General features: G+C 47.1%; 1 protein-coding gene across 3 annotated transcripts in view; it reads right to left on the reverse strand.

Moving 5' to 3' along the window:
- LOC144675342 (casein kinase II subunit alpha) overlaps positions 1-14,344 on the reverse strand; it is a 101,952-nt gene that overhangs the window by 45,161 nt on the left and 42,447 nt on the right. For 2 of the 3 annotated variants that reach the window (XM_078536178.1, XM_078536185.1), the window contains exons 2-5: positions 12,031-12,169; positions 10,163-10,274; positions 7,759-7,860; positions 660-710 (exon numbers count right to left, since the gene is read on the reverse strand). In XM_078536178.1, the coding sequence (XP_078392304.1) occupies positions 660-710; positions 7,759-7,860; positions 10,163-10,274; positions 12,031-12,131 (366 nt within the window). In that variant the 5' untranslated portion in view covers positions 12,132-12,169. Of the gene's footprint in view, positions 1-659; positions 711-7,758; positions 7,861-9,858; positions 10,071-10,162; positions 10,275-12,030; positions 12,170-14,344 lie in introns of all 3 variants that reach the window. The other variant, XM_078536191.1, reaches the window with a different exon arrangement.

The raw sequence follows: 14,344 nt of genomic DNA on the forward strand, positions 1-14,344 counted from the left end.
CCTAATTGCCCTTGAGAAGGTGGTGAGCAGCCTTCTTGAACCGTTGCAGTCTGATGATTAGTGTACATCTCCTGCTGTAGATACACCCACATTGCTGTTAGGGAGTTCCAGGATTTTGACCCAGTAACAGTGAAGGAACAGTGATATATTTCCAAGTCAGGATGGCATGTGGATTGGAGGAGAACTTGCAGGTGGTGGTGTTCCCATGCATCTGCTGCCCTTGTTCTTCTAGGTGGCATAGGTCGTGGGTTTGGAAGGTGCTGTCGAAGAAGGCTTAGTGAGTTGATGTAGCACATCACGTAGATGGTACACACTGCTGCCACTATATTGGTGGTGGGGGGAGTGAATGTTGAAGGTGTTGGATGGGGTGAATGCCTTTCAACAGAGGGTTTAGGGAGCACGGACTACCTCATCACAGTGAGGCAGAGACAACCACACCTTTGAAGGGAAGAGTAGGTAACATTCAAAGCAGATAGAGCCACGGTGCAACAGTGAGGCAGTGAGATTAGTTCTGAATTGCTGAAACTTGTTGGCTCAGACTCAATGGCTGAATGGCCTTTATCTGTGCTATAAAGTTCTACCTGCAACCACAGCTTTGCTGATGATTAGTGTACATCTCCTGCAATCACTACTCCAAAATAAACCATGACTCGACTTACCTTAAAATCGGTGTTGTTTACATGTTCAAACACAAGTGCAGGAGTCCGAGACTGAGAAAGGCCCAATCCAAGACATGGAAAGAAAAGAAAGATATTTTTAGTCCTGTGTGTAATTAAATAAAGATCTGTTCAGACATAAGTAATAAAGCTTGATCTGTATTTCCATATACGATACATTCAGCCATGATCTTATTGAATGGGCTTCCTCCTGCTACTAAGTCCTAATTACCTGAGTGTAGGTTGGAACAGTGGTAGTGTAAAGGGTGGAGAGGGGCAAAAGTTCCTAGATTGTGTTCAGGAAAATTTTCCAATTCAACGAGAAAATATGCATTATTGGACCTAGTTCTTGGAAATGAGGTGGGCCAAGTAGATCAAGTGTCAGTGGGGGAACATTTAGGAGACAGTGATCATTGTATTGTACGTTTTAGGATGATGATAGAAAAGGACGATAGGCAATCCGGAGTAAGAATAATTAACTGGGCAAGAGCTGACTTCAATGGGGCAAGAACGGAGCTTAGCCAGATAAACTGGAACATTATGTTGGTGGGAAACACTGTAGCTGAATAATGGGCTACCTTCAAAAAAGAATTGGTTTGGGCACAGTCAAGGAAGTCCATTGAAAGGGAAAGGTAGGGCAAACAAAGCTGGAGCTCCCTCGATAAAAATGCAGATAGAAATGAAGGTAAAGAAGAAAAAGTGTGCTTATGACAGGTGTCAGGTAGAAAATATAATTGAGAACCTAGAGGAATACAGAAGGTTCAGAGGGGAGGTGAAAAAGCATATTAGAGAAGCGAAGAGGGATCATGAGAAAAGACTGGCAGTCAACATAAAGAGGAACCCCAAAGTCTTCTATAGACATATAAATAGTAAAAGGGTGGTAAAAGGAGGAGTAGGGCTGATTAGGGACCTAAAAGGGAATTTACACATAGATGAAGGGGCCATGGCTGGGGTATTAAACGAATATTTTGCATGGAGGTAGATGCTACCCAGGCCATGGTGACAGACGAGGAAACTCTTGTCACTAGAAGGGTTCAAAATTGATAAGGAGGAAGTGTTGAATAGACTGTGGGTACTTAAAGTTGACAAGGCACCGGGACCGGATGAGATGCATCCAAGGATATTGAAGGAAGTGAGAGCAGAAATTGCAGGGGCACTGGCCATAATCCTTCAGACTTCCCTAGACTCAGGGGTGGTGCCAGTGGACTGGAGAATTGCAAACATTACACTCTTGTTCAAAAAAAGGCTGTAAGGATAAGCCCAGCAATTACAGACCAGTCAGTTTAACTTCAGTGGTGGGCAAGATTCTAGAAACAATTATGCGGGACTGAATTAGTAGTCACATGGAAAAATATGGGTTGATAAGAGCCAGCATGGATTTCTAAAGGGGAAATCGCGTTTAACTAACTTGGAGTTTTTTGAAGAGGTAACAGAAAAGGTTGATGAGGGTAATGCTGTTGTGTACATGGACTTTCAAAAGGCATTTGACACAGTGCCACACAACAGACCTTGTGAGATAAGTTTTTGCTCATGGAATAAAAGGGACATTAGCAACGTGGATACAAAATTGGCTGAAAAATAGGAAGCAGAGAGTAATGGTCAATGGATATTTTTCGGGCTATTGGAAGGTTTGTAGTGGAATTCCCCAGAGGTCGGTATTGGGACCCTTGCTTTTCCTGATACATATTAATGATCTAGATCTTGGTGTGCAGGGGGCAATTTCAAAGTTTGTGGATGATACAAAGCTTGGGAGTGTTGGAGGGGGACGGTGTGGAACTTCAAGAGGACATAGGCAAGTTGGTGGAGTGGACAGATAGGTGGCAAATGAAGTTCAATATGGAGAAGTGTGAGGTGATACATTTTGGTAGGAAGAACATGGACAGGCAATATAAAATAAGGGGTGAAATTGTGAAGGTGGTGCAGGAGCAGAAAGACTTGGGTGTATGTGTGTATAGATCATTGAAGGTGGCAGGACAGGTGGAGAGAGCAGTTAATAAAGCATAAAGTATCCTGGGCTTTATTAATGGGGGCATAGAGAAGAAGGGCAGGGAGGGTATGCTGAAATAATAAGACACTTGTTACACCTCAGCTGGAGTATTGTGTACAGTTCTGGACACCACATTACAGAAAGGATGTGAACACATTGGAGAGAGTGTAGAAGAGGTTTACAGGAATGGTTCCAGGGATGAGAAACTTCAGCTATGAGGATAGATTGGAGAGGTTGGGACTGTTCTTGGAGAGGAGGAGGCTAAGAGGAGATTTGATAGAAATGTTCAAAATCATGAGGGGGTTGGACAGAGAAGATAGGGAGAAGCTGTTCCTGCTTGTAAAAGGATCAAGAACGAGAGGGCACAGATTTAAAGTGATTTGCAAAAGAAGCAAACGTGATGTGAGAAAAAATTTATTCACACAGCGAGTGGTTCGGGCCTGGAATGCACAGCCTGGAAGTGTGGTGGAGGCAGGTTTGATCGAGGCATTCAAGAGGGCATTAGATGATTATTTGAATAGAAACAATGTGCAAGGGTACAGGGAAAAGGTAGGGCAATGGCACTAGGTTATAATGCTGATTTGGAGAGCCGATGGGCCAAATGGCCTCCTTCTGTGCAGTTAAAATTCTGTGATTCTCTGAAGTCCTAAATCCCCATTCTATATACTGCTTGGAGTTTAGAGGAATGAGAAGCGATCTTATTAAAATATACCAGATTCTGAGGGGGCTTGACTGGGTAAATACTGAGAGGCGTGTATAAATATTGTAGCTTAATTCATCAATAAACGCAGAATATTGCAGGAAACCAAACGAAGAGTTTCAATCAAATACATCTGCTTCCTGACCCTTTGCTCTCGAGTCAAACACAATTAATAAATTGTGAACGAGCACATCTGTTAATGATTTGGGGAATGATGTAACGTATGTAAACTGGGTTAGGCGCACCAGAACACCAACTGTGTAACAGATAGCCGATGTAAAAGATAATCAGTGAGGTAATGGACAGAGCTAACAGTACAACTACACGAACACAGGAAGACACAAAAATCAAAATGTTCTTATTTCTCTTGCTTCTTACGTTTGCTTTCAAGCCCACCTTCCTGCAAACGCCCACATTTTCCCCACCACTGCTTCTCACCAGCTGCTTTCAGTACCTCACCATATCACTCTGTGAACAAGGGACATCCACTCTCAGTAAATGACTACAGCTTTGCTGATAACAAAATTGTTAAATTAATTGCGCCTTTGTCATCAGTTACTTTATGTGGGCCTCTTCACTTTTTTGAGTTCTCTGCCGGAAGGCAAGTCTGACCCACAGCACTACGATATCCCCCACAGGCAGGGCAAGGCAGCAGGTCCCGACTCCGCCCCAGCCGGAATAGGGATTGAACCCTGTGCCGTTGACACCAGTCTGATCCAAATTTAAGCAAGGATATAGTCGCACTGGAGGCGGTACAATGAATGTATACATAATTGGTCCATAGGATGAGGGGTTGCCCTATGATGAGAGGCTGGGCAAACTGGACTTAAATTCTCTGGAATGTAGAAGAATGAGAGGCAATCTCATTGAAACTGACAAAATTCTAAAGGGGCTCGATAGGGTGGATGCTGAGAGAATGTTTCCGTTGGTCAGTGAATCTAAAACACGGGGGCACAATCTCAGGATAAGGGGCCAATCATTTAAGATTGAGATGAGGAGAAATTACTTCACTCAAAGGGTTGTGAATCTTTGGAATTCTCTACCCCAGAGGGTTGTGGATGTCCATCATTGAATACATTTAAGGCTGAGATGGACAGACTTTTGGTCTCTCAAGGAATTAAGGGATACGGGGAGTGGGTAGGAAAATGGAGTTGAAGATCAAGATCAGCCATGATCATACTGCATATCAGAGCAGGCTCAAAGGACCACGTGGTCTACACCTGCTCCTATTTCTTATGTCCTTACGTACCTACTGTCCAGCCAACTAAGGTAAACAATCCCCCAAGGAGTCAAAGTTTCTGTGGCAAAATGCACTTTTACATGCCTGTTGTAGCCTAGAACTATGGATAGTGACAGAGGTTCCAATTTCTTTCCATCACATAGATGACCAGGAATCTATCCTGCTCTTTACCGCCTGCCATTGGCATGTGTTGGAAGGATTTGCAAGTTGACACTCAACCTGTATGGCCACATCATGAATGCTCATTCCTCTGCCATGAAGTCCTGGACTGGAACTTGAACCTGGAGCTTCTAGCTCAGAGACAGGGAGGCTACCCACTGCACCACAAGATCTCCATTACACTCTGCATGTAATTTACTGGCTCTCCCCATCTGCTGAACTCACATGTTCCCTCACGCTCCTCTTCCTCCATCCCGTTACCCCACTCACTCACTCCCTCCCTTACCTGCTCCCTCATACTCCTCTGGCGTTCTCTGTCCCTCACCTATTCCCTCACACTGTTCTCTCTCTCCCTCCCTCACCTGTTCCCTCTCCCTCCCTCCCTTCCTAGTGGACTGCTGAGGCCTCAACTATTAACAATCTATATTAATGAGATTGGATGAATGGCCTGACTGCAATGTAGCCAAATTTGCTGAGGATACAAAGGTAGGTAGGAAAGCAATTTGTGAGGAGGATACAAATGGTCTGCAAAGGGATATAGATAGGTTAAGCGAGTGGGCAAAAATTTGGCAGATAGAGTATGATGTGGGAAAATTAGAGATTGTCCACTTTGGCAGGAAGAATAGTAAAGCAGAATATTATTTAAATGGAGAGACACCGCAGAACGCTACAGTACAGAGGGATCTGGGTGTCCTTGTACATGAATCACAAAAAGATAGTATACAAGTACTGAAAGTAATTAGGAAGGCAGATGGAATATTGGCCTTTATTGCAAGGGGAAGAGAGTATAAAAGTGGGGAAGTTTTGCTACAGCTGTGCAGGGCATTGGTGAGACCGCACCTGGAGATCCTGCGTATGGTCTTGGTCTCCCTTCTTAGGGAAGGATATACTTGCACTGGAAGTCGTTCACAGAAGGTTCACTAAGCTGATTCCTGGGATGAAACGGTTGTCTTATGAGGAAAGGTTGAGCAGGTTGGGCCTATACTCATTGGAATTTAGAAGAATGAGAGGTGATCTTATTGAAACAGATAAGATTCTGAGGAGGCTTGACACGGTAGATACAGAGAGGCTGTTTTCTCGTTCGGGAAAATCTAGAACAATGGGACACTGTTTAAAAATAAGGAGTCTCACATTTAAGGCAGAGATGAGGAGGAGTTTCTTACGACCCCAGAGGGTCGTTAGTCTCTGAAATACCCTTCCCAAGATAGTGGTGGAGGCTGGATCATTGAATACATTCAAGCAGAGTTAGATAGATTTTTGATCAACAAAGGAGTCAAGGATTATGGGGCAGGCAGGCAAGGGGTTATGGCCACATCAGATCAGCCACGAATTGGCTGATGGCCTACTCCTGTTCCTATTTATGATCTTACAATCTCACTTATTCCTTCACACTCCTCTTACGTTCTCTCTCCTGCCCTCTCCTGCTCCCTCCCTCACACTCACTAGGGTATCGGAATTGCAACAAATTCACAGCCCTGATTAAACCTTGAGGTTCAAGTACATATTAGGAGTGACAGCACCAGCCAGAATAGTAGAGTTGAATTTTGGGAGGGAGGTGCATGGTGAAACCAGTAAGCGAGTGCTGAATGGAGAAGGTTTGAGTTGCCAAATTTAATTTTCTTTCTTTGGGTTTTCTCATGTGTGAATGGCTCTTTATTAATTTATTCATGGGATGTGGGTGTCGCTGACTAGGCCATAATTTATTACCCATTCCTAACTGCCCTTCCGAAGGTGGTGGTGAGCTGTCTTCTTGAACCACTGCAATCCTTGTGGGGTAGGTACACCCACAGTGCTGTTAGGAGGGAGTTCCAGGATTTTGACCCAGTGACAGTGAAGGAATGGCAATATTTTTCAAACTCAGGATGACGAGTGGCTTGGAGAGGAACTTGCAGGTGGTGGCGTTCCCATGTGTTTGCTGCCATTGTCCTCCTAGACAGTAGCAGTCAGGGGTTTGGAAGGTACTGTCTAAAAAGCCTTGGTGAGTTCCTGCAGTGCATCTATCAGATGATACACACTGTTGCGTTTAAGCATCGGTGGTAGAGGGAGTGAATGTTTGTGGAAGGGTTGCTAGTCAAGCAGGCCGCTTTGTCCCAGATAGTATTAAGCTTCGAGTGCTGTTGGAGCTGCACTCATTCAGGCAAGTGGGGAGTATTCCATCACACGCCTGACTTGTGCCTTGCCTTGTAGGTGGTGGACAGGCTTTGCGGAATCAGGGAGTGAGTTACTTGCTCCAGGATTCCTAGTGTCTGGCCTGCTAGACATGGCTAGTCCAGTTCAGTTTCTGGTCAATGGTAACCCCCAGGATGTTGATAGTGGGGGATTCAGCGATGGTAATGCCATCGAATGTCAAAGGGTGATGGCTAGATTCTCTCTTGTTGGAGATGGTCATTGCCTGGCACTTGTGTTGTGCGCATGTTACTTGCCACTTGTCAACCCAAGCCTGAATATTGTCCAGGTCTTGCTGCATTTGGACATGGACTGCTTCTGTTTCTGCTGACTGAACATGGAACACTGACTGTTGAACCTCCTCCATTTATCTAAGCAATCTAGAGGTCAATGGAAGTCCAAGCAAGTCAGTACAATGATTTTGTGTTCAATCAAGGTGAGTACTCCCCCCACACCAACACCAGATTTAGAAACCATCAAGAACTCTTGCTTCACAGCAAAGGAACAAACTCATGGAATGGCCTACAGGTCGGGTGGTGCAGGCAACAAATGGTGCAGATATTTAAATAGAAGTGGGTTCCTCCTGAATGTATGTGTTTGTGGGTTCCTCCATCCACATCTGATCTCACAACATCGACATCCACATGACCCACGGCCAATACCAGGCCTGACTGAGCAATCCAGGCCACAGGCTAACGTGTGCAATCTAGGCCACAGGCTCAGATACAGAAAGGCACGCAGGTCATTTCACCAGCTGCGACGTGATGATTAAAGGTAGAACCACTGCGTCCCAACCCTGCTGTGAACCCAAAGGCTGCAGGAAAAGCCCTTGATAATATTCGGTACTCACCACTGGGTCCTTTACTATGTCTAATAGGTTTATGATATTGGGACCCCCACGCAGGTTCTCTAAAATCTTTATCTCTCGCTTTATTTTCTTCTTTTTTACTGGCTGTGGAAACAAAATACTAGGTAAATGTTGGCACAAACAAACATATTGCTTAGCTGGAATCTTGCTGAAGAGAGAGACATGTCACTGAAGCTTTTTGTCTTGCATTCATCAGGACAAACACAAGAAGGCCAAATTTCAAATGATCACAACTATTTATACTACAGGAAAAAAGGGTGCTGATTGGTTGACAAACTGACCTCAATTGGCCCAAATGGTGCCATAGAGAAAGCAATGAAAAATTATAGGCCCCCCAAGCTCCCAAGTAATTCAAAGAAAGGTGCAAAGTTTGAACGTATTCCTTTTGTTTGCAGAGGGCAGCTCCCTGCACTTTTTTAAAAATTCATTCATGGGATGTGGACTTCCCTGGCTAGGCCAGCATTCATTACCCATCCCTAACTGCCCTTGAGAAGGTGGTGGTGAGCTGCCTTCTTGAACCGTTGCAGTCCCTGTGGCATACATACATCCACAGTGCTGTTAGGGAGGGAGTTCCAGGATTTTGACCCAGCGACAGTGAAGGAACAGAGATATTTTTCAAAGTCAGGATGGTGAGTGACTTGGAGGGGAACTTCCAGGTGATGGTGTTCCCATCTATCTGCTGCCCTTGTCCTTCTAGATGGTAGTGGTCGTGGGTTTGGAAGGTGCTGTCTAAGGTCTTGGTGAGTTCCTGCAGTGCACATTGTGGGTGGTTAGGGCTCATTCCATTAAAAACTCGTTTCTTGTGAAAACCAACAAAAATGTTAGCATGCGCTGGACCTAGATGGAAGCCCATGGCTACACCACCTTTTTAGTCATACATGGTGTCATTAAAACTGTATTCAATTGCGCGAGTTCCTAAGTTCAATGAATACAGATGCAGGAAATGGCAGCGTGTCTATATTGCTTTCATATGGTGACATGGCACAAAAATCGATGGCTTCCTTCAGTGGCACATTCATAAATAAACTTGCGATTTTGCCACTTTCAGAAATGAAAAGTGCCCGGTCTTCCTCAAATTACCAAATGGTAATTTCAAATGGGCAGCAGACACCTGGGAGCACCACCACTGGGAAGTTCCCCTCCAAGTCACTCACCATCCTGACTTGGAAATATATCGCCGTTCCTTCACTGTCGCTGGGTCAAAATCCTGGAACTCCCTTTCTAGCAGCACTGTGGGTGTACCTACACCACATGGACTGCAGCTGTTCAAGAAGACAGCTCACCACCACCTTCTCAAGGGCAGTTAGGGATGGGCAATAAATGCTGGCCCATCCCATGAGTGAATTTAAAAAAACGTAGGGACCCATTCTCTGCAAATAAAAGGAATATGTTCAAACTTGGCACCTTTACAAAGGCAAAGTATCTCAAAAATTTGAAGAACAGTTAAGCAAGCCACTTCATGCTGCTATCGTGCAGTGATGACTGGAGTGGTATTCTCCACTAACAGGATGCTGCTATCAGTCCGAAAAGATGTTCTGCCTAACACACAATTAAGCAACAATGTGTATGAATTTCAGTGCCAGTGTGATGTTAAGTACTTAGGCCGCACATCCCAGTGATGGGCTGATTGAATCGAACAGCATGGTCCTTCGGTTTTTCACAATAGACAGAGTACAGACCATACTCAACCAGCCCACGTTCGCAAAACCCTACACAAAGCGTCCACTGTTAGATGTGATTCTGTGTTTGGGCAGCACAAAAAAAAAATTCTTTCGAGTTATCAACAGTCACAGATTGCAACTCTTTTGAGTACAATCACAGTTCTTGGTTTCCGGGAGTGGGACATGAACCTACAACCTTCTGATTCAAAGGCGAGGGTGCTATGGACTGAGCCACAGCTGACACCTCTATGGGCAGCACAAGCTGAACAATCCTGGGTGCTCTAATAACTACACTAACAACCAATTTAAGATAATTAGTCGAGCTCTTGTAGTGGCTCATTTACGTTTGCAAGAAGTGACATACATTCAGACACAGGGACCGGTTCACTGCAAACAAAAGGAAAATGTTCAAACCTTGCACCTTTTTTGAATTACGCAGGATCATCATGGAGATTCCCATCTCTATAATGGCACAGAGCCTACCGCTGCCTCTACAGTAAGGGTAGGGCTACTGCCTGGTAACAGTCCACCAGCACTGCCACTGTTGGCTGACCAATCGGTGGCGTGCCAGATCAATCCAATGAACACTCCACATCCAATTCCCCCGCTCTGGTCAACAGTGAGACCAAGTCACTGAAAACACAAAGCAAGAGGGAAAATAAAAACGCCAGAAAGAAGAAACACACAGCTAAGTAATCTAGCGCTGTTAGACAATCTGCACCCACCTTCAATATTTTGACCACTACTTTCTCGTTATTTGTGATGTTGATGGCTTCAAAGACTTCGCTGTATTTTCCACGGCCTAATTTCCGAACTAACTGGTAATCATCCTGGTTACTGTGTGAAAAAACAAAACGGCATTTGAATGAATGCAGTCCATCGCAGGTCACCACTCTTAAGCCTCTTGAGAATCACTTCCTCCTCCGCGTTTCAGTCCCATGAGTCAGTGCGGGAGGTCAGGCGAGAGGAGGCAGGCGAGATATTCCTGGAGTCGGCACTCTCCTCCATTGATTGTGATGTACAACTTCCTATTTAACAGATCCAACAATGTGCAGCTAGTACTCAAAGGGCCAGTTAACAATAACACTGGATAACAAGTGGATTAGGATTACCCGAAATTGAGCTTCCAACTGCATATTGTCTCCAACAAAGGCCCCCTCCATCCTCACCTCAGTCCATCCAAGACACTCATCTAAGTCTTTATAATGTCATTCAGGCTGTGTTGGGGGTGGGGTGGGGGTGAAGGGGTGGGGGGGAGGAGGGAGCCAGGCAAGTGGGAGGGGCAGTTGGCCAATGGAGGCAGGGTGGGGTGGCCAAGAGAGGAAAGATGGCGGGCTGGCCGAAGAGAGACAGAGAGTGGCCAAAGTTGTGTGAGGGAGTCAGCCAATCAGAAGTAATATGGGGCCATCCGGGGGGTGGGGGGGGGAGAGAGGATACAGGCAGATGGGGGTGCTGGGGGGGCCCATGAGAAGGTGGACCGGGTGGGGGGGGGGGGGCGCAAGGGTCGGATGAGAGGGTGGTGGGAAGGGTAGAGGGTCCGAAGAGAGGGAGGTGGGACGGGGCAGAGGGAGGGATCATGAGGAGTCCAGGGAGGGTGGGTCAATGGTGGAAGGGCAGAGATGGAGGTGGAAGCCGTGGGGGAGTGGAGGCAGTAGCAGGTGAGGGGGAGGAAAAGAGCAGCCAGAGAGGGGAGGAAGGGTGGGTAGAGATACGGAGGCAGGGAGGGGGCAGTGGGAGGGGGGCACAGGGTGAGAGTGGCATAGAGAGAGAGAGGGGGGCATGGAGAGAGAGAGAGAGAGATAGATAGAGAGAGAGAGAGACACACACAGAGAGGGGGCGCACAGAGAGAGGCGGGCACAGAGAGAGGGGCACAGAGAGAGAAAGGGGGGCACACTCCGAGGGAGAGCGGGGCGCACTCCGAGGGAGAGCGGGGCGCACTCCGAGGGAGAGCGGGGCGCACTCCGAGGGAGAGCGGGGCGCACTCCGAGGGAGAGCGGGGCGCACTCCGAGGGAGAGCGGGGCGCACTCCGAGGGAGAGCGGGGCGCACTCCGAGGGAGAGCGGGGCGCACTCCGAGGGAGAGCGGGGCGCACTCCGAGGGAGAGCGGGGCGCACTCCGAGGGAGAGCGGGGCGCACTCCGAGGGAGAGCGGGGCGCACTCCGAGGGAGAGCGGGGCGCACTCCGAGGGAGAGCGGGGCGCACTCCGAGGGAGAGCGGGGCGCACTCCGAGGGAGAGCGGGGCGCACTCCGAGGGAGAGCGGGGCGCACTCCGAGGGAGAGCGGGGCGCACTCCGAGGGAGAGCGGGGCGCACTCCGAGGGAGAGCGGGGCGCACTCCGAGGGAGAGCGGGGCGCACTCCGAAGGAGAGCGGGGCGCACTCCGAGGGAGAGCGGGGCGCACTCCGAGGGAGAGCGGGGCGCACTCCGAGGGAGAGCGGGGCGCACTCCGAGGGAGAGCGGGGCGCACTCCGAGGGAGAGCGGGGCGCACTCCGAGGGAGAGCGGGGCGCACTCCGAGGGAGAGCGGGGCGCACTCCGAGAGAGAGCGGGGCACACACAGAGAGAGCGAGCGAGGAGGCACTGAATTGATCTTACCCCCATTCAACAACATGTGATTCGTAGTCCCAGTACTCCCGGGGTCTTTGTGTGTTAACATCTGCATACACTCTAGCCCTGCTTGGGACTGGTCCAGACATGGTTTGTTAGGAGATGAAATGGGCACTTCTTGTGTAACCTGCAATACAATGCGAACAGTTAACTTTTTACATTGACTCAGACTAGTGTCTCTATGAAACCCAATCATACTTTCCACCTGCTCCATTAGGTACGTGCAACTTTCCTAAAAAAGCAGTTGATAGATTCAGTTAGGTAGTGCAGAAAGCTGAGGCTGAGGGGGCTGGGCTCAGCATAGCCTCGTGTCCAGTATTCGATCCAGCCATGTGGTCACCAGGAGCATGTCAATAAATATGAAAATTATCAAGATCAATCAGTGCTGCTAGCCACTGGAGGCTATTGAACCATCTACAGCACAGAACTCAGGCGCTCAGCCCAATTGGCACATGCTGCTCTTTCTAACCACACCAGCCATCTCCCACTCCGATTACCTCTTTCCCACCCTGCCCGCACCCACGTATTCCTCTATTATCTTTGCCTGTATACGAGCAACAAGGCTCCCCTCATTGTTCTGTTTCATATTGCAGTGATTTCTATATTCTCATCGTTCTCTTAACTGAGGACTGGAGGGGAGAACGTGAAACAGTATAAAAAAGGATTCAATGCAGCGCTGTGTCTCTACTATTTGATCTAGCCATGGGAACAGGGAGGGCCTGAGAAACTACAGAGAACACCAAAGACATCAAGTGGCAGGATACTAACTTTTGCCTGTCAATAACACGAATTAGAAGGAGTAGGCCATTCAATCCCTCAAGACTGCTCTGCCATTTAATAAGGTTATGGTTGATCTGATTGTGGCCTCAACTCCATTTTCCTGTCACTCCTCCATAGAACCTTGACTCCCTTGTCTGTGAAAAATCTGTCTCACTCAGCCTTGATTATTTTCAACGACCCCAGCCTCCACTGCTCCCTGGGGAAGAGAATTCCACAGACTAATGACCCTCTGACAGTAAAAAAAATTTTCATCTCAGTCTTAAATGCGGAACCCCTAACCCCTAATTTTTAAACTATATCGCCCACAAGATTAAACTAGATTCCCCCACAAGAGGAAACATCCTCTCAGCATCCATCCTATTAAGTCCCCTCAGGGTCTTACATGTTTCAATAAGATCATCTCTCATTCTTCCAAACTCCAATGGATACAGGCCCAGCCTGTCCAACCTTTCCTCATAAGATAACCCCTTCAACCCCGGAATCGGTCCAGTCAACCTTCTCCGAACTGCTTCTAATGCAATTATATCCTTTTTTAAATAAGGAGACCAAAACTATACACAGTACTCCAGATGCAGTCTCAGTAATAAGGTCTTGTACGGCTGTAGCGACACGTCCCAACTTTTATACTCTATTCCCCTTGTCAAAATTCCATTTGCCTTCTGTAATACATCCAACTTTTTGTGATTCATGTACCAAGACACCCAGATCCTTCTGTGCCATAGGCTTCTGCAGTCTCTCTTTCCAATCAAATAGTATATTGCTTTTCTATTCTTCCTGCCGAGTTCACATTTTCCCACATTTACTCCGTCTGCCAAATATTTTGCCCACTCGCTTTGCTTCCAGTTTGGCCCATTGAATTGAATGTTGAACAGTGGACACAGAGGTGAACTGTTCCCTCTGCTCATATGAGATACTCGGTTCATGCTGCAAAACTGGGACCAGGAACAAAACAAAACAACACTGAAATGAACAGTTATTTGATGTTATCGCTCTGTTAGATCATGTATTGGGGGTGGTGGCTGATGGGAAAATTGTCTCCTTTAATACTTCTGACATTTGAAGAAAACAATTTTGCAGGGGCGAAATGTGCTACACTCGTGATGTAAAACATAACTGCCAAGTGGCCAAACAAATGGTTAGAGGGCATCCCGCAGCGACATTTTCAAATAGTTCTGAATATCAACTAATCACATCAAAATCTCTGGCTGCCCACTCAACGGCTGGGATTTTCCAGCCCCGACTTTGGAGGACATCACGGGAAAATTTGGAAAGCCGTCAAAAGTCAACAGCTCTCCAAATTTTCCCATCCCACCCGTGATTCTTTCAGATCATGGTTAATCTTACCTCGACACCATTTACCCGCCTCTGTTCCATATTCCTCAGCACCCTTCCAGAACAAATGTTTATGGATCTCAGTCCTGAAAATAGCAATTGAACCCCTGCATCCATAGGCTTTTAGGGGGGAAAGAAAGTGCCAGGCATGGTCCAAATCTGCAGTCCTGTACAAAATCTTTTCTAGCCA

The sequence above is a fragment of the Cetorhinus maximus genome, chromosome 3 (assembly GCF_964194155.1).
Source record: "Cetorhinus maximus chromosome 3, sCetMax3.hap1.1, whole genome shotgun sequence".
Taxonomy (NCBI): Eukaryota; Metazoa; Chordata; class Chondrichthyes; order Lamniformes; family Cetorhinidae; genus Cetorhinus; species Cetorhinus maximus.